The sequence below is a fragment of the Puntigrus tetrazona genome, chromosome 17, assembly GCF_018831695.1.
Source record: "Puntigrus tetrazona isolate hp1 chromosome 17, ASM1883169v1, whole genome shotgun sequence".
NCBI lineage: Eukaryota > Metazoa > Chordata > Actinopteri > Cypriniformes > Cyprinidae > Puntigrus > Puntigrus tetrazona.
The window spans coordinates 11,248,263-11,269,247 of record NC_056715.1 but is presented as its reverse complement, the minus strand read 5'-3'; the positions used below and the strand labels follow the sequence as shown (position 1 = coordinate 11,269,247).

Sequence of the window (20,985 nt, the reverse complement as noted above, 5' to 3'; positions counted from 1 at the left end):
CAAATATCCATAATCCCTCCAAAAAGCTTCTCCTTTTTTCCATGTAAAAGGTACCATAATTCTTTAGAGCACACATGCCCTCTCTGATGAGGACATAAGCCTGTAGCATTTTAAAAAGGAAGCACACTGCCGTTATTGATCTTGTTGAAATGTGAACAGCTAATCAAGAGTTGATGGTAATGTTTTATGTATATTACATCCATAAAGACAAGCAGAACAAGTGTACCCCGCCTGTACACATCGCATTGACTCGAAATACGGCGTGCATACATTCCCCCCACCCGAGAGGGTTAGACAATTATGCATAAATCAATACTTTTCCTGTTACAGAAATAAGTATTATAGTTCAGAAAATGTCATGCTGGATAAATACAGCAAACACTCAGGCCAGGCTGTAATTGGTGCTAGACATGTCTGTCTTTGACTTGGTCATTAATATGATTAAGACAATATTAACCTTTTTGCAGAGCCTGTGAGCCATGTCAAAACATTATATGTGCTGCTTTGAAAAAGAACAGATGAATTAATAAAACAAGCCGCACGACTGTGTTTACAGAGTTTTACTGAAAAAAATCAAATAAATTAAATTTGTGAAAATGTTTGATGTTATCATTCACTCATTTACCCTCATGTCATACCAAACCATTATGAATGTTTTTAATATAAATGTGTTGAAGAGTATTCTGGCTTATTAAAATATCTTCTTAAAATATTTAACATTTCTGAACTGGATCAATTGATTCATAAAAAAACCATTTGTTCACAAATTGCTGCTTCTGTAAATTCTGACAGAATTATAATTTTTGGGTGAACTGTCCCTTTAATGAGTTTCCAGCACCTGTGACTCTTCATGAATAATCACTTCCTTTGTAGTACTTAAGGGCACATGAAGCCACGTCAGTCACACTTCATTTTTACCGCCTTATGTTTTAAGGCAAAAACGATAAATGTCCGGCGAGACTTCACACAAATCCTATTAAATCAGCGGGAGGGATTTGAAATGATATCAGAGTTTCAATTATATAGACTCAAGTGCTATTGATTGAGTGTAATTTATGACTTGTGTGCCTTGATGGGCCTTGGAAGACAACACGTCCATTCCCTATGGAGGGTTTTTATTAGCACTGCTGGTGTGGACGGCCTGACAGGCAGAGTGGGCTAAATGCACAGAGGATGTGTCAGGCCGAGGTAATTTACCTCCTCTCAGCCTACATGAGAGCCCCATTAGATCATTACAGCAGCATGCATGAAACTGAGCGATGACTATAAATGCACATCTCTTTTTTTTTTTCATTCTCATATCTTTCCATCCTTTCCCCTTTTCTGTTGTGATAGCTCCATCAGGTCTGAGGGCCCCTGCGTTAAAGCCGCTGAATATGACTGCGATGAAGGTTTCCTGGGATGCCCCTGCCGAGCTCAACGGGCCTCCACCTCTCTACCACGTGGAAAGGACAGATGTGTCTTTGTCTGATGCTCAGGGTCAGGTCATAAGGGGGAGACACTTCCCAGGGAGTGGCTACTTCAGATTTCCCAGCTCCACTTTGCCTGTCAACACTGACTTCACAGGTATGGGGTCTCGTCAATGCTGTATGTGCCTCAAAGTATACGATTTATTGGGAAATGCGAATTAAATAATATGCTGTATTTCCAGGAAAATTCGGATATTCATCCTGAAAAAAAAAAATCATGGGCCAATTTTATCTATCAATTTTATCTATTTGAGATTGACTGGATTGTAAAAATGGGTGTAACTTCTCAGAATTAAGCCAGGGGTTGAAAAGTAAGGGTTTGTGAAGTTGGCTAAAAAGGAGAGTTTGTTTCAGAGCTTGGTCAAAGATTACAAGTAAACTTGTTATTATTATTTAATTATTAAATTCATTTTTTATTATAATTTTTTTTATGAATGTAAAGAAATCAAATATTGATGTCGAGTAGACAAAAAAATGTTGGTTACCAATAAAGTATCAATGCGAAGCACACACAGCTGAATCACAACAATGCGTAAACTAACTTGAACCCGATGCGAAATCTATGAATTTCTGTTAATTTGACCATGTTTTCGATCACAAAAAGTTAAATGTAACCAAATTTTAAATTGATGTAATTCGAAAATGATGGAAATTGTCACATACTATATAAATTGTTGTTTACTATTCAGTGCATTTAAAGTATTGCTTTACTGTTAATGAAACGTGTCCATTGTAATGTGGAAGTACACAAGTACCTTAATTTGCATTCCTGTAATTGTGTTTCAGACCGGTGCTAACGAGCAGTTAAGTAGTTTAAAACTTCATGAACATTTATTACCATCAAGACTAAACATAATCTCTCTTGACATTTATATTGATTTATGCTGGTTCCAAACTAACTTTTCTTTCCACTTCTAAAGCATTTTCAAACGTTCATGTGGGCTGCTCTAAACCCATCGCTCTGCCCTAAACACTCTCTATTCATCTCTCACTCCTTTCCTCACTCTTCTCCATACTGATGTATTAATGACTTCCATGATTAGACAAAGGGCAATTATACTTTTGTTTACAAACATAATTGGGGAATTGAGTTCCAAATGAATACAGGTTCCGGTTCATCTACTAATGCAAAAATCCTTCAGCTTGCCATTTGTTTAGATTACTTGCGCTTTAATTGCGTTAAAAACTCAGAAGGCGTTGCTTTGCATTATCAGATTGGTCAGTGTGATGTGACAGGAGGCAAGCATCAGATAACCTCCTCTGAGTGACGTGTGGATACGATTTAGAATTTTTTTCTGTACGACGTGATACATTTTTAGCATGAAGAGTGATTCACAGGTAAGAATGTGCAGTGGAGAAGTGCTTTACGACACATTGAGGCCCTCTTGCCTTCAGAGAGGTTTATGCCATTTTCTCTTCTCCATTCCCCAGCCTCTCTGTGCTTCATAATCCACAAACGAACATGAAACCATGTCATGTCGCGAGCCCTTTTTGTTGGACACATGCTCTAAGATATCTGGGAAATCTGACTTTATTTATATTAAAACGAGGCAATTAGTAGATCCTCCCTAAGAAGTCGGGGACATTAAATTGCCTCCTTAAGGAGCGTGCATATAAATGGGTGACCCTTTGTGACCTTGCAATTTCAGGAAATGAATGGCCATTTCCCCCTCTAACTCTATTAACATTTAGCACTGCAATTTCCAGTTTTTTTTCCTTAAATAATGACAAACGGATAAATCTTTATAAATCAAGCCCTGAGTTGAGTTCAGCTCACTCCCTAATTGATCAATGGCTGCAGTCAAAGTGGTGAGCTCGTCCTTGGGCCTGCTGGGATTATAAATGGCCACCAACTAATGAGGGAACCCAAAGAACAAACCAGAACGACAACACCCCTTTTAACCGACTTTTCTTTTTACACCTTCCACACCTTTAGTTCGTTTGATTCCATTTCCAGTGTTGTTTCAAATGCTGGTACTGAACGGCTTAAATGTTTGCGTTGTTGATTTCTGTGATGCACACAAAGATTTCCCTGCTGAAAACAAGCAGCTCGTTTTATTGAACTACGAGAGCTGGATAAATCGGACCGAAAAGCTCAATGGCTGAAATGAGGCATAATGACAACAGCAAAAAGCGATGAACAAATAGCGTGCTCGGGGACAAATACTTTGTATATTATTGAAATGTAGCCAAAGCAATAAATTGAGCAAAATCAATGGTCATCTAATCTTGTGCTTGAAATGACTTTGTTAAAGGAGGCAAGTCCCAACAAATCAAAGTAAAAATGAGATTAAAAATGCAATAGTTGAGGTGAATTGACTTGGGTTTTGATCGTCATTGAAACAGAAGTCGTGTTCTTTTTTCTGTTTGTGTAAAATGTGTGTGCTTTCTAATAACAAATTATCAGAACGTTTGATCTAATGTCTCATTTTATTCATTTTTTAAAATATTTGTAATATATTGCTTTTCAGGCTTGTCTCATTCGCACACCGTCTATGGTATTCATCTATTTCATTTTTATTTCTTTCCTTTCGGTCTATTTTCATTTTCCGCATTGAGTGGCATTGAATAAATGTACAGTTTCCCAAAATGGGAGGCAGTAATACATGAGAATGAAGCAATTTTCAAAGACTACATGCTATTGTAGCACAAAATGTTAAATGATACAAATTATTTTCCTTAATTAATTTGATTGATTGTCAAACGGCCTCAGTCAGTGGAAAGTAGAGGGAAACTTTGTACAGACATCATTAGTTTTTCCCCATTTAAAGATTAATCATGAAAAGCTCTGGCTCTTTAATTCTGTAATTTGTATATTTAATGGGGTGCTGCAGAATCTATGACAGTAATTAGCATTTCCTGAAAACTCATTAATACGCAACAACTTGATTAATGCCTCAATAATACTAACATGACTGAAGTTATTCAGGTTATGTACTAAGCAGATTAAATCCAAATAGCCCTGTTTGTTTTACTTATAGCTGATATGATGTTTTTTGGCAGAGAAAAATATTTTGCGATGAACATGTTTGCCATCAATTCCCATTATCCACCAACTGCCAAATGTATCCTTGCTTCATATTTTTCAAAATTGTTCAAACAGAATGATTCATTAAACGTGTAGAATGTGGAACAATTCTGGAATAATGTGACTGTATATGTACTGTACGTAAGAATCCTTTTATGTGTTTAAAATCCCTTAATGCACAGCTAGCTGTTGATTATTCCACTTATTGCATTGTAATTTTCCAAGTTATAGACAAGTTAAAACCAGCAGCTCTTTGCAGCGCAATATTTGACCGGAAGCATTATTTTTGTCCGTTACAGCTCATTAGCCCTAACATTCTGCCCACTACATAGAAATAGTACTTTTATTTGAATGAATTATTCAGTTTATTTGAATTAATTCTCGATCGAGAGAGAGATGCAACTGTGTTTGGGTTACCTGCGTCTGTGCGTCTCTTTACAAACAGTCAAGCTGTGTTGTGTGTTTAAAAATACAAGTTTACCACCTCAATGCTGAGAAATATAATGTAGGCATCTAGTATCTCTAATGTAGGCATCTAGTATTTTATTAATAACAGTCATGGAGCATCGTTGACAAATTTGTTTGTGTGTGTGTGTGTGTGTGTGTGTGTGTGCAAAGGCAATTTGCAATCTCCTCTTTCTCTCTCTCTTCCTCTCTCTCTCTCCCTCTGTGTGTGTGTGTGAGTGAGATTGTGTGTATCAATTAAAGCAGCGCATTAATATGGAACATTGATTAAACTGACTTGGAACTACCTGTGCATTAAATGGTTTTACTGCGTACCTGCCAGCCAATCAGAATCGAGTATTCAGACAGACCGTGGAATAAATGTGTATATACTGTATGCAGTTGTGTGTGTGTGTGTGTGTGTGTGTGTATACTCACACATGTATATACAGTACATACATCTTCTAGTCTCTCTCTATATTTGGTGGGTGCATTACCCTGAACACGGTTTCCTAAAGTGCTGATGCAGTCCCCGTGTAAAAGTGCTTCACATCTTTCCCACGTCTTAGTGCTAGTCTTGAGACCCACAGAGGTGAATCTCATTCCTCATCAGCCCGCTCAGACCGGCCCTGCGCCTGAGAGACCTCTGACCACAGCTTTTCTGGACAGGCCTGTCAGTGCGTAGAGCGCCACGCTACTCCACTGGGATCCCAAATCCCACAGATGTCCCTTTAGCCTCCACGTTCCCTCTCCTGTAATGGACCAGACGTTCTGATGGATGTGAAGCACTTGTCAAAAAATAGCTGATCACCCCAGAGAGATCTGCTCTGCTGAACCTACAACTTCTGAACCAGGTTCTCCCCCACCACCCTCCACAGGAGTGAGACTGTCTGGTCAACATGAGACAAGATCTCTCTCTGTGTTCTTTACAGAACCCTTTCTTAAGGGTTGGATTAAGGTGTTCTGTCCTGTAAAGTCATGTTAAATATGTGAGGGCATAAAATTTCACAGGGTCACATTTCAAAAACATTTTTAATGAAGGTTTTTGAATATTTATTCTTATTTTCTGTAGTCTACTTTACGTATTGGTCAAAGACGAAAAGAGGGTTTAACCAAAAAAGAAAAATAATAATAATAAGTGTAATACTACTTTAAATTGCAATTTGTTGTTGTAAATATTACCAATTTTTACCAGATTTACTAAATTTAACGACTAAATATAATTTCATGTAACAATAATTTCAGGCATATTTATAACAAAAAACATTTATGACTCATTAAAAGACATCAAATACTAATTATTATTTTTAATTTGCCACTTTCCTAGGTTTTGCCCATTTATCAGTAATTTTTTTTACTCATCTAAAACGCAACAAAATGTATCATGCTTCCATATTCTTTTATATATTTTATATATGTACAAGTCAGAATAAGCATGTTGTTTGAATTTTTGCATAAATATTATGTTACCCTATATTATAATGTAACATTATTTCAATAATGTTACCACAGAATTTATTTTTCTGTGGACATCTTAACGTCTTTGATCTGTATACAAATTACACATATCCAGCCATCACACATATGCAGTTATAAAATATTATAAAAAGCTCTGCTACCTAATATTTTTGTGGAAACTTTTTTTCTGATTCTCTGGTGAAAAAATATTTTGCCATTTTGTCTTTTATGCCACTTTAAAATTTCATACATCCTATAAAATGCAATGTATAATAGTTTTATCAACTCAATCCAGCATACAGAGTCAGTCCTGCAGGGTTGGTATTCAGATGGTATAATCCCTGTATCAGTTGTATAGATCTGAAGCCTGAAGAAACATCTTGCTGCTCTACATGAGGTCAACCAGACTTACAACCTCTTCAATCCACTGGAGATTCAAAGATAGATTAAGTGGAATCTTTTTAATCTAAGCAGTCTGTATTTGAGTGGGTTTGTACTCACAGTCCTCAACATATTAATGAACTTATATTGAAGAGGGATATCACTTCAAAGGTGTTTTTTTATGTCTGATTTTTAAGTCAGGTGGTGGAAGGGTTTACTAAGAACAGTTCTGGGAGATTTCTTCTTTTTTTTTTTAGTTAGGATAAAGTCTTTAGAGGGTAGATCTGCTCGGGCACTGTGGGACCATTCAGGCACTGCTCAATGTTTTGTTCTCACAGGCATTACACACTCATGCACATTCACACTGGATCTGTTTCTCACACTTTTTATTTTGTCATTTACTTTTACAGTCTCATACATTTAATTTTGCTGTGTGTTCGTGCATTTTGACATGCTTTCATGAAGCTTTAGAATGGGTTTTCTTGCAGTATTTTGATTAAACAGTGGAGTAATATGTAGCATGCATTGACTGTCTCCCCAGGCCTGCAGCTGAGTTTCCGGACACGCTTCGAGGAGGGGCTAATACTGTTTTCAGTTTCCCCTGGAGAACAGGAGGAGTATGTCGCTCTGCAAATACACAACGGCCGTCCATACTTCCTCTTTGACCCTCAGGTACATCATGGTCATGGACCGCTGTGTGTTTATACTAAAAAAGGCTTTAAACCTTCAAATGTAATAGATACCAACCTCTACATCAGGCATGTATTATATATCAGTACCATATTGTTTGTCGGCTGACATTAGCGATTTCATTTAACAATGTTGAATATTTAATAGTGCATGCTCACTTTTAACATTTAGGTTACATTTGCAGTATTTGTTTAAAGACACTAATAATTTAATAACACTGATTAATGTAGACTTTAGAATTTTTAGCAAATATTTTTTTCTTAGTAGTGTAGTGTTGATACATTCAATAATTTACAGTATGACTGTTTTTTATTTAATATTGACATTTATTAATTGACTATACTAAAATTTAATATGATACTGACACGTTTTAACAATACCGAAAAAGATTCTGCTTGATTAAATAAAGAAAGATTGATTACATAATAATTTATTATTTTTCTTCATCTCTCATGGCAAGCTTCTCACAGTCCCTTTTTTTTCTTCTTTTTTTTGATATACCCATCTCTAGTAATAGTAAAAAAAAAAGAGCAACTTATCGTATCGGCCAGAATTTTAATATCTACTTTAATAACTGCTTTAGACATACATTTGTGCATTTTGATGGATGAACTATCAAGTTCTTCTGTGCTAAAAACTTCAGCTAAAAGAGTGTTTGAGACCAATTAACTCGTTACCCGCAGACATTGGGTGGGAATAGCAATAGCATGCTAATTATGCACTCCGCAGCACTAGCATGCGGGGTTGAGTCTATTGCTCTGATGATGAAAGCAATCATGAAAGATGATTTCACATTAGTGTCCAGGAGACCACCGAGAAACTCTCCCCACCAATAAGCGGCATTTGCCGAATATTGCCGGTTTTGCATTCGTAAACACATTTTGTCGGGGTAGTTTGATAATTATAACTAAAAGTGGTGTCATGCCCAATTAATGTCCCCTGATAGCATGCCCATTAGTTCCCCCATTAACGAATTCAACAATTCTAATGGGATTAGCACCATGGGATGCTAATTGAGCGTGACACAGGGAACTGGTATGCTTCCCCACACACTCTTTCTAATGATGAAATTAATGAGCATTTTATGAAACACTGTCTCATGAAAGCGTATTTAGTTCCTGTAAAGGCTGTCACAAATGATGCTGTTTTTTTCCCGATGTCTCCTTATCTGAGTCTCTTAGAGATAAGAGAGTGATGAGTGGTTTCCAGGCATACAGTGAGGAGAGAAGGTCTCTTCAAGGCCCATGGGCATGATTAGTTGCATTAGTAGCATGGACAGCGCCCATTTCATCTTAAACAAACTCAAGGGCTATTAAGCAAGAGTACGCTGCTCACTATGTTAATGACACACACTACATCACCAAAACCTATAGCAGTTTCTATAGGACTGTTGTGGAACAGATCTTTAATGAACTCTTTGGAGAGTTAGTGCGTAAATTCTTTTCGCCATGCTCACTGTATTCCATTGACCATTAGTTTTTATAGTTAAAGCGAGAACTTTAGACTGAATCATTTCTGTTTTTTATATGTTTATATTCTTTGGATTTGTGAATTGGATCATTTTAAAGCAGTGGATCTAGGGCTCACTGAGAGGTATCACTGACTTAAAATGATTTAATTGTATAATAAAATGTATATTAAAAAAACACAGGCTAATTTGGGATATTTTAAAATCACAAAATGAATTGTGGTAATTACTTTCATTCATCTAGTTTCTGTAATAAATTAAATAAAACCAAGCAACCTTCTCAGAATTATGCCAGAGAAACTAAAGAAAATGTTTTTATTATCTTTAAAAAATGTGTTGGACAGTGTGTTGGCCCTTAAGTAAAAAAATACTAAAAAAAACATTTCTTTGATATAATAGTTGAAATGAATTGGATATTTCTACTGAGTGGATATTTACTGTTTCTGGTTTAAATAAATGGTCTGACTGATTTGCTCAACAGATCAGTCATGGTGGTTTCCAGACTGGTAAAGATATTTTCAGTGAATAGCCTAATGGCTTAACTTTTGGTCTTTTTCTAAAACAAAACTATTATATGACTTTTTAATACAGGATTGCACACTTTCTATAGGTAGTATGGACTTTTAATGGTATTTTTAAGGCAAGTTTGAGGCCAAATTCTATGCACGTACAAGAAATAAAATGGCCGGCGCATCCATCCGTCTCTTTTTGCATTGCATGGAAGAAAGAAGTGAAGGACAAAAGACATGAGAGTAAATAAAAGAAAACAGAATTTCAGTTTTGGCTGAGCCATTCCTTTGAGCATATCTCAGTATCTGTATGTTTACCTCAAAAAAATTTCCCTTGAAACGAGACCTAATTGATAATTCATGAGTGCAATTAGCAATTAATTTATGCAAGTAGATGATTTGTGGTGTAAATATCCTCTAGCCTTGCTTCAATGTTTTCTTAAAATTGATGAATGCTGTGACTGATCGTTTAGGGTTCAGTCATTAGGACTCCCTAATGCTTACGGCACGTGACTGAAACTTGAATACGTTGCATCAGATGTTCAGGTCCTGACGTCGTTGACAGGTTTGTCTCTCACTAAACTAGACTGATATGATTTTTTTATTCTTCATCTAAAATAAACACGCTTATTTAGTAAACACATTTTTGTCTGGCATAATTAAAGTTAGCTGTTAAACCGCTGGCAGATGATTTTATTCAGAAAGGCTTTTAGTTGTTGTGACAGAATTGATCTCCCATCGTAAAAGAAGCCCCACTGAATACTTTCAAAGGGAGGAGGGATAGGAATGCAGTGTTGTGTCTGTCCTGACTTCTCCCTAAAGCTGTTTCTTCTTCTCCCTCCCTCTCTCTCTCTCTCTCTGCAGTAAGCATATCACAGGGCTGACTTCCCTCAGCATCCACACATATTGATTTGATCATTAAATCTTCATCACAAAGAGGAGATGCGATACTTTGTGTCTCTGTGCTTTCACTGCAGAGCACTCAGTCAGGCTGTTAAGTGTATGAACCTGAATGATGTCATATTTTAGCAGGACAATAACCCCATCTTATGTTGATGGTGCCAGCCCATGAAATTTACTGCTTTTGGGGAATGTCCTATCTCCGGGCAGAATTCCTCAGTGGCTTGAGTTTTGTGCCAAGAGGGGTTCTGCTGCTAGTTTTTCAACTTCATCTCCAACTTCTCCTCTGTAGACTTTAAGCTATCGCAGCATAAATGCTCAAAGTTAGCTTTGAATGTATATCAGTGTGACCAGTTTGTGACCACTACTGTCTACTGTCTCCTTACTATGCCTACCTGTTACATCCAGTGACTTTGCACTTTTATTGAGCTTTAAACTTATTTTAATGCCAGCTCTGGAGTTAAATGTTTTTGCTTTCAGAAAATTAAGGAACAATTTCTGTGATCTACCGGGGGTTGCAAGTTTAACTGCTTCACAAGCTTTAGGACAAACAAAGACAAAGTGCGCGTGGATGTCTGTCAGTACGTGAGCTTCATGTCTTTAATACATGCTGCATTACAAACTGCAGAATAAGAGCATATAAGTAAAAAAACTAAAATAACAGCATGTGGAAGCAATGCACTCGCGTCTCCCAGCACATATTCTGTGCAATGAATTTGTCTCTAGAGCGCACACGTGCCATAGGCAAGGAAAAGCCAAGCTCAGATTTTGAAATAGAGAGTCCATTTTAATACTTGCATGATAAGTGTGTATGCGAATGACGTCATATGACCTCGATTATCTATGCAAAATTGTCCATGTCCGCATCATGATGCACATTTAAATTTTGACACCCCTACAGCCAATAACTTACTGACTTCAATTTAAATGGCTGATCAGCATTCACTAGTGTATTTCGCTCCATGCTTTAGGGATTCCTTTGATATGCTCCACCTTCCCCAGCTCCACCTGTATTGATCTGCTATGGGTTCATTTATATATTTTATTTTGTGCAGCAGCAGTATATCTTAACTACTCATGGCATCATACTGGCATATATATTGGCAGTAGCAAGTTTGTGTACTTTGCAGCAATAGCAGCGGCAATAACCAACACCTGCAGCAATAACAATAATTACCTAAAATAATAAACAATAACCCTTAACATGCTAAAATCTTGTCATGTGTTGTCAAAGTGTTGTCATGATAGAACTATCACTCTGTCTGTCTGTCTGTCTTATAGTTAGTTTGTTAATTTGTTTAAATGCTTTATAAACTTTTTTTTTAACCTTCCAACAAAACTTAACCAACCATTCAAATGTTTTCCTGGCATTTAGTTATGTCATTTTCAGTTATTTGAAATCAATTTACAATCGTTACAACTTTACAAAATGAAGTTGCATTCCCACATTCTGTTTATATTGAAAGTGTTTACATTAGTTTATGTAGCTCTAAGGGAGGGGAATGTTTCCTCCTAAAGCTGCTGATCAGCCATCATTTGTGCAGTGTGTGCGTTGTGTTCATGATGAGCGAGTGATTAACCCTCAGCGTTTGATGCTAGGCCTCAGCCGTGGCCCTCAGCCCTCGCAACGATGGAGGTAGACGCTATAATGACAACCAGTGGCACCATCTGATCGCTACCAGGAAACAGGCCGTGGGAACAATCATTGTCGACAATCAATACAGCGGTAATGATGCACACACATATGATATTCATAGGCGAGTCCCGTACCCTCACTTCTGTCCTGTTCGCTTATTCAGTGCCTGTAAAACCCCCCACTTGAACAGATTTCTAGCAAAGGAATTATCAAGGTTAATCGTTGCCATTCATTGTGTGATTAGAATAATTAGGCCAAAGAAGCCTCTCCTTTTCTGAACTTACATTTCAATTAAGGCTGGAGGTGTGAAGCGGAGTCTCCCGCTTCCTGTCTCAAAGCGGTCTCAGGGGATTTTTTCCACCAGAGGGAGGACTGCTTTATCTCAGTCACTCTTTTTGAGTAATATGACTTTATCTGCACTAGCACCAACTGAAACCATTGGAATATAACAATAAAGTTGTTAAAATACTGCTGCGCCCTGCTCTGATTATTAGACTAGCCAGGAACCGTCTCAGAAGAACATTATTGTATTGATTTAGCATTGGCACATGTTCAGGGGTATCAGGTCATATTTTTTTCCTTCAACAGGATCAGCATCAGCTACAAGTGGGAGCACCATCATCGGTCAGAACACGGGTGTTTTCATAGGAGGGATACCAGAGAATTTCACCATTTTTAGACAAGATACTGGTAATTTATCTCTATATTATAATATTTTGATAGACAATATCTACAAAGAGTTACAATTGCTTGTTATATATACAGGTCCAGCCAAGCTGGTGCAGCAGGGGTTTGCTGGGTGTTTGAGGGATGTGATGGTGCAGATATCCAGCGGCACAGCTGATGCATGGGAGCCTCTGGACTGGGACACAGCACTCGAAAAACATGAGACCTATGAAAGCTGGGAGGGCTGCCCTGCTGTCTCTGAAGTTGGGGCGTACTTCCTAGGACATGGTACTTCCTGCTTTAGGCTTTTTTCACATGGTCTGATAATTTGTAGTGTTAATTTTGAGATTTTCTAATTGAGTCTGTTTCTTCAATTTTTATATTCAGGGTTTCTGAAAGTCAAGCCTGAAATATTCACTGGAGGAGATTATTTTGAAATGTCATTCGAGTTCAAAACTGATCAGCTAAATGCAATGCTGTTGTTCGCTTATGATATAAATGGGAAAGATTTCATTTTGGTAAGTTTACTTAAAACAAATTTTTAAAGTTTGCTTGTTTTTTTGCAGTAAATTATTAAACATTAATTCCACAAATAAACCCAAAAAATATTCTTACATTTAAATGCAATTTTGTACATTTAGATATTGTGACTTTTTAATTAGTCACTGCACTTGACTTGTGCTGAAAGGGATATTTCAACCAAAAATGAATATTCTGTCATTAATTATATTTATGCCGTTCCAAACCTGTAAGACCATCATTCATATTCTGAACACAAATTAAGATATTTTTTTATTCATTTTGATCTCTCTCACCCACCTATAGACAGCAAGGATCCTAAAATGATCAAGGCTTAGAAACATAGCAAGGACATTGTTAAAATAATCTGTGACTTCAGTAGTTCAAACTTAATTTTATGATGCTACAAGATATAAGGCAATATTTGTACCCAAAGAAAACACAAACAACTACTTTATTCTATAGCACCATTTTGGAGAGTATCACATACATAAGGAGCGTACGCAAGCAGATATATTGTTTACTCTTTAAACTGAACATAAACAACAATGAGAATGAGTAATCAAAGACAGAATTACAAGGACCACCTATATATGTGAAGTGTTTCAAAACCTCTCTGTAACTGTTGTTTGTGTCTTCATGACATCCAGGCAGAGCTGCAGGGCGGCGTTCTCTTCTGGGTTCTGCGTTGGGGTGAACAGACGGCAGAGTTGAGTGTATGGGTGGGCCTGTCCTACTGTGACGGGGGCTGGAACACTGTAAATGTGCTAAAGAGAGGCCCGTTAGCGAGCGCTGGACTCAATGACATGTATGAACAGGAAAGAAAAGGCGTGGGCGGCCCTTTGACTATCAGCTCCCCACTCTATCTAGGGGGAGTCCCACCTGGAGTAAAGCACCCAGCCCTGAGCAAACACAGCTTTCTGCACGGTAAGTCACTTGGTGGATATTTATCAGCTTATTATCCTGAAAACCTCCAACTCAAACCTCAAGTTGGAAGCACAATCTGATATAATGCTCTGACTTTAATGCAAGCTCTGTTTTTAATTCTTTGAATTCTTCATTATGATCTCTGATTGACGTTACAGAATCATGTTTTAAAATAACATAATTGATGAAAATGTTCAGGTACTGGAGTTTGCTGACAGATTTTGTTGTTTCAGATTAATCCAGCCGGTTCGGAATGTGACTTTAACATCTTTCTCCCTTTGTCTCTCCTTCTGTCTTTGTCTCTCTTTCATCCTGGTCTGTGCTGCGCTGCAGGTTTTGGCGGCTGCATCAGGGATGTTAGATTCGCACGCGGGCCTGTCGTAAGCTTGGCGGCCGTGTCCAGCAGTGCTGTCAGAGTCAATCTGGATGGATGCCTGTCAGCTGACACCAGCGTTAACTGCAGGGGAAACGACTCCATTCTGGTGTACACGGGCAGAGACAGGAGCGCAGAGGACCTGACACTGCAGCCCTTCACGGGTAAAAGCAGCATCCGACCCCTTTTCGCAAACACATCCCCACCAGCGCGGTAGCCAAGACTCATTGACCCGCAGCTATTTTGGCCTCGCGCTGCCTGCCTTTGTCAGGCGATTGTTTGGCCTGATTTGTCCTTCCTGCTTGGGGTTTGTTATTGTAAAGACCAAACAGAAGAACAACATAATATGTTCAGCCCAGCGATGGGCACAGACACGACACCAGGGGCGTGGAGAGGTCATATCTAAAACGGCTACTGCTGTCCCCTTCATCAGCAATACTGCAAAACTGTTGAGAACTGCACCTTAGCTAATGCGCACGGACAAATATAGCCGAGGTACCTCTCTTGTGAGTGATGGAGATGGAGCGAGAAACAGTTTGTGGGTTACTGTGAGCAGGGTTACGCATCAACGAGGGAAACATTCAGGGAAATGAACGGTATACTGAATAGTATGGACAAAGCATATTTATTTTTAAATTTTTTGTACTCTTTGTGTACAGAGTATTTATACAGAGTGATGGCGTCAGGAGAAGGAGGTTGGACCGCCGGGCCATGGCAGCAGGGGCGCAGTAGAGAGACTGGTAAGGCACGTGACAATTGGCAGTCAAATGTCATATATATATATATATCAACACTGATCAGCATATTATGATTATTAAAGGGTAATGTGGCACTGAAGACCAGAGTAATGATACATAATAATGATTGAAATGGTAATTCAGCAGTCACAGGAAGAAATTACATTATAAATTACATGTAATTAGGTAAATAGATAAAGTGCTGTTTGTGTCCCCAAAAATACAGTGTATTCTGGCTACTATTTGTACTTTACAGTCATTTATACTGAACACACACACACTTACTTTCTCACCTGAGACAAAAAGGCCTACAACTTAGCCAGCACTACAGGCTCCATACTGATATTTGTTTGTGTCATAGTTTTCAGGCCAACCCATTTTATTCTTATCTGCACAATATATGTAGCAGTCAAGGAGATGAGATGTGCTTGAAGATAGCTTATCGAGAAGCCCTCAGTGAGAGCGTGCATCACACACACTGCCTTATTACAGATGAAGATGCTGTCTGGGAGCGAGAGAGAGAGAGAGAGAGACAAAGAGAGATGGTGGAGGTGTCCTTATTGAGACAAAGAGGCTTAGATATGTGAAATAATGGTTAAATACTAATTTAATTTAATTGTGTATATTAAGCACAAAAAATCCCAGTAGACATTGCAAGCTACATTGGGTTATGAAATATGGCTTAATTTTAATGGTTATAAATGTGTATTTTTAAATGACATATTTGACAGTTACTACAATGTGAATTGCCTGTTCCAACACATTTTTTATGTGAATTGTATGAAAAAAATAGATTTTGTTTATGAGAAATAGAAATCAGGCTTTGATTTTATCCATCAGGAATGAGTTTGCTAAAGCAGTGATCAAAAATTAATTCTGTCAGGCTTTTTTTTCTCTCTCCGTATAGTTACGCATTTACTTCCTGCCGTTCGGTAGCAGTGTTATTTAGTTAAGGAAACCTCAGTAATTTGTAACAGCAGCCCTGTTGGTACAGATGATGAATCACAAGGACTTCCTACTTAAACGTGTATACACCGCATTATAGGTCAGACCAGCGTTCCAGTGGCGGATATATCACACACGTCTGCTGTCTGGCTTGTTTTGACTGTATAAACGAGTGTTAAAGAGATTCTGTTGTCTGTGACACATCATAAATGATGCTTGTTGCATTTCTGCATATGTTTGACTGTTTTATTTATGCCCCCTAAAATGTGAATCCTGGAGAGAAAGCAAGCCGTCTCTTGATGGGCGTGAAATATAGCCCAGAATGAACGCTGGATGTACAGTCATATTAAATCAGTGCTGAAAAAGTTACAACTCTAATAAATTGTATTTATGCTAATGGTTAGATATGATTTACTGTGTCTATTAAAAGTGAGGAATGTGTGTGCTGCTTTTCTTTGGCCTGACACACACTTTCTCTCCTTCCCAATTGGATTCTCACACTCTCGTTCCTCTCCTCCCCCTTACTTTGCCTCTCTCTCTCTCTCTTTTTCTCCTGCTTTGCTTCTCCATGTGTCTCTCTCACCTATTATTTCCTGTACAGTTCCACAAAGTGTGCTGCCTCCCTCCAGAGTTGGGAGTGTAAATGGTTCCAGCGTGGAGGTGAGCTGGGAGGAGCCGGCGGAGGTCAGAGGTGTAATTGAGAAGTACGTACTGAAAGCGTACAGCCGGGACCGTCCCTCCTCGCCCCCCATCAGCGCCACCTTCCCCCACTCTCAGCACCTGACAGGTAAGGGCCACCCCGTCCACCTGGAGCTTGGCTCTGACACCTTTTAACCCTCGTGTTCTGTTTGGGGCCATTTTAATGGCTTGAAAACATACTTCACATTAAGTTATCAAGGTAATTCTTAATTATTTCATGAAATTGACTATTTTAATTTTACTATTAATTTAGCTGACCATAAATGGCTGTGCAAAATGCCTAAAATACCTTTAAAATATTTGTTCATCGAAAAAATGGAAAATAAAACCTTGCATGGAGTCACTTTTAACCGGAGTGATTATTATAGAGCATACTTAAATGTCATGTGCAGTAAGTTAGGACGTAAGCATAGATTTTTAAATGGAATTTCATAATTACTTCTATGGTCTTTGAAATATTATTTTGTTGTACTGTCAAATGTACTTTAGTACTTTTTCTTCAGAACTGTGTTAAAATTGTAAAGTACACATCAGTATAAGTGCACTTCTTTAAAGTTTTAAAATCACTGTATTTGTGTACTTAAATATGTTACAAACTGTAAGGTGTGTGTGTGTGTGTGTGTGTGTGTGTGTGTATGTATGTATGTGTGTGTATATATATATATATATATATATATATATATATATATATATATATATATATATATATATATATACTACAACTTTAATATACAATTGAGTAGAAAGTCAGTGGTAACCATGACTATAAATCAGGATTTTCAGGGAGTAAGTAAAAAGTTTTTGATTTTAGTTCCTAACACTGAGGAACATCATATGGCTTAAGAAATCTCAAAATAGAGTGCACAAGACCACTTTCTGTTCTCTTTGAAAGATAACAGCCCCTGGTTTCTATTCACTTTTATTGTATATAAGATAGAAGCCTAGATATTCTCCTCAAGATCGTTTAGTTTGTATTTTTAGAGGACATAAACCCATATGAGTTTGTAACGTCAAGAGGGTGTGTAAATAACACAATTCTTGTTGTTTTGATGAACTGTCCCTTTAAAAGCAAAATGCATTAATGCCCCAGACGGTCTGTAGTCACGGCAGTGTTCCCTATGTGACATTGCAAGTTTATAGACTGAAAATCTGCTTGGTTACTTGAAATTACTTCAAAGAACAAATGAGGATCTTGAAACAACGATTACGTTCTCAGATGACCAATCACTGTGGCTATACTCTGTCTCCGGGCAAAGCGTAACAAGAAGACTTTTTTTTTTGCCTTGTTCTTGGCACGCTTCAACCTGCGCAAGCCTAAGCCGCACTAATTTATGATAGCCATGACACCAAAAGCAGAATTACACGGGCAGATAAAAACTCCGAAAGCAAATGAGTGGGTAACGAGAGGAGAGCAGGTCAGGCTCTTAATTGAATTAAAAGACGTCTGACACAAAAAAAAAAAAAAAAAAAGTTACACTTACCTGGCCAATTATAGCTCGGCTGGGGTGTTTACCTTCCAACTCTTCCAAGATCTGTCTGCTACATGGATACAGTGGAAGCTAGCCAAAGATTCACTCATACGCTCCATTAAAGGATCCTGCCTTTATTTTGGATGACAAATTAAAAAAATAAATCCAGTTTTAAAGTCTACAAATGAATTAAAAGCAGCACTTGCCGAGGGCGTCTGTTCTGATTCATAAATTATCACAAAACAGTTTTTTTTCAGTATTTATAGCCTGAATGTCCGGTTTCTAAATGAAACTAACATTTCAACATGCAAAACTAATTGCGATTAATATAAAACAGGTGTTTATCTTTATTAATGTTATGTTTACTTTAGGTACGATGTTTGTTATAAATGAGGGACTAATTTGACTAACTTCCAAATGGTAGGTGGATATGTTTCAGAATGTGATTCGATTAGATGTACAGTATGTGACCTTATCAGAATAGACCAGCTGATAATAAACATCACTGAACTGAGGCCACGTCTTTAATATCTTCCAAAACAATCCCTAATGGGTAAAAGTCCTGAGCAATGAATTAAAGTCAGAGGCATATTGATCACAGCAGGGCTGGATAGTGACTTTCATAACGTGCAAGAAACCCCCTTTAAATAGCATCAGCCACTTTATCCATTAAATAACATCATTAGTGTCCCATATCCTGAATAGCAAGGCCGTATCACTTTCCATCCATCTGATTAATAGGAGATATTACTGTTTGATAATAAAGACCTTTTTAAATCCAGACCTATTATCAGAAGTGATGGTTATATTATGCTGTGTTTGAAAAGCCATTGCATTAAGTCTTTTAGGAAGCGGAGTTGGGGAGGCCTACTTTTTGAAATATGGAAGAGAAAAGAATGACATTTGCCTCTTGCTCTCTGAAACCTTCTCTTCCGCTCTTCTTTCGCAGGCACTTTAAGTGGCTTGGCTCCTTTTAGCAGCTACAGTATTACCCTAACGGCATGCACTCAGACCGGGTGCAGCGAGAGCCCGTTCGCCACCGGCTTCAGCACTCCACAAGAGGGTAAAGTCATTTAGAAGGTCCTGACTCCCACATTTCTTTGATGAATAATAAAAGTGACGAGAGGGGCTCAAATAGTGCCGAGCCATTTGCTTGAAAACTCCAAACTAATTTGATGACAAAGTGCAATGCCAGGCTGTAATTGCTCCATCTTATTTATTTTTTTATTTCCCCGTCTCGTTCTTTTGCCCGTTTTTGGAGAGAGTGGTTTTAGGAACAGGGGTAAGTGCGGGATTTAACTCTTTCCCCTTAAATGACATGCATCTTTAATAGCCGTAATGCAGATTAATGGGCTTTTTAATTGCTGTTACATTGTTCATGCGAGAGCCTTGTCTTAATGTAAGGCATCTGAAAGATTAATGAAAGCTTCTTCATTTCACTCAAGCAGAGAAGTAAATCTAAGGACAGTTCGGGCTAAAAAGAATTGATTGTGGAGCTGAAAAGTATGAAATCGAGAATCAAGCGGCCCATTTCCACCGTTCTCATTCAATCCGACGAGGATCGCTCCTGTGGTGTGAGCGCACCGCGGCAAACATCATTCCTCTCGCTTTCTTTCAACTCTTCCAGGCTCATTCTTTATTGCCTTCACATCTGTCTGACCGCACAGGCAAGACAAAGAACCTTCTTCCTCAGTCAGTGGGGAAAAAAATGTCATGTCTATTGACCGAGAGCCTTTTTCCTACATGAAACGACAAGAATAAAGACAGATTAATTGTCAGCAGCAATTATTTTCTTTGTCTGATTGTAGAAATAGAGCCGCTTCCAAAAACAAAATTAGCTCGTTTTTAGGCTGATATTGTCCGATTTCTCTCTTTTGCTGGTGAGTATAAAGGTTTAAAAATGTAGATAGCGTTTTAATCTAAGCTGGGCTAAATAGCCTTATTTAAAGGATAGTATGACATTATGGGTCATCGCAGAGTGAAAAAAAATCGATCTGATGTGGCCTTGATTGCTAACCCAAATTACAGTATTGATCCTCAATGAGGGAAAATTTTAACATTGTTTTAATATCAACTACAGAAGCAACTGCATTTTTACTCTTGATCAAAACACATTTGACCTAAATTGCTCATTGAGACAGTTTTTGTCCCAAATATTCATTTGATTAGAGACCTGAAATGGCGCAGAACCTTAAATATATTTTTATTTGATTGTTGTTGTTGCTTTTTATTATTATCGTTATTATTTCTAAAGCATTGTGACATATGAAATTCTTTATTATTGTTATTTGACCTGTTTGAATAAATAAATAATAGAATAAATTATTGTTTGTAATAATCAATCATTATGTTTTATTTTATTTTATTGTTTTCTCTACTAGTCAACTAATTAACACTTGGATCATTTTATTCATATCTTATATATTTAATAGCTCCAGAGGAGGTTCCTTCACCTGCTGCAGTCTCTTTCCCCAACTCTCTGTCTGTCCATTGGGACCCTCCACTGAAACCCAATGGCATCATCACCCAATACATCCTCTACAAAGACAATACTATTGTGTACCAAGGCAACATGACCAGCTTCAATATCACAGGTAAGCAAGACTTGAAATGCAAGACTTGCAAGTCTTTGCTGCCTGGTATTCATTGCTTGAATGGAAAGTGTCC

At 37.8% G+C, this 20,985-nt stretch overlaps 1 protein-coding gene across 1 annotated transcript in view; it reads left to right on the top strand.

Annotated features, from left to right (window-relative positions):
* ush2a (Usher syndrome 2A (autosomal recessive, mild)) overlaps nt 1-20,985 on the top strand; it is a 176,961-nt gene that overhangs the window by 52,243 nt on the left and 103,733 nt on the right. The window contains exons 22-33 of the mRNA XM_043262307.1: nt 1,336-1,566; nt 7,322-7,452; nt 11,947-12,073; nt 12,572-12,673; nt 12,749-12,937; nt 13,037-13,167; nt 13,819-14,095; nt 14,429-14,632; nt 15,128-15,208; nt 16,752-16,937; nt 19,268-19,381; nt 20,751-20,912. Coding sequence (XP_043118242.1) covers nt 1,336-1,566; nt 7,322-7,452; nt 11,947-12,073; nt 12,572-12,673; nt 12,749-12,937; nt 13,037-13,167; nt 13,819-14,095; nt 14,429-14,632; nt 15,128-15,208; nt 16,752-16,937; nt 19,268-19,381; nt 20,751-20,912 — 1,935 coding nt within the window. The remainder of the gene's footprint in view (nt 1-1,335; nt 1,567-7,321; nt 7,453-11,946; nt 12,074-12,571; nt 12,674-12,748; nt 12,938-13,036; nt 13,168-13,818; nt 14,096-14,428; nt 14,633-15,127; nt 15,209-16,751; nt 16,938-19,267; nt 19,382-20,750; nt 20,913-20,985) is intronic.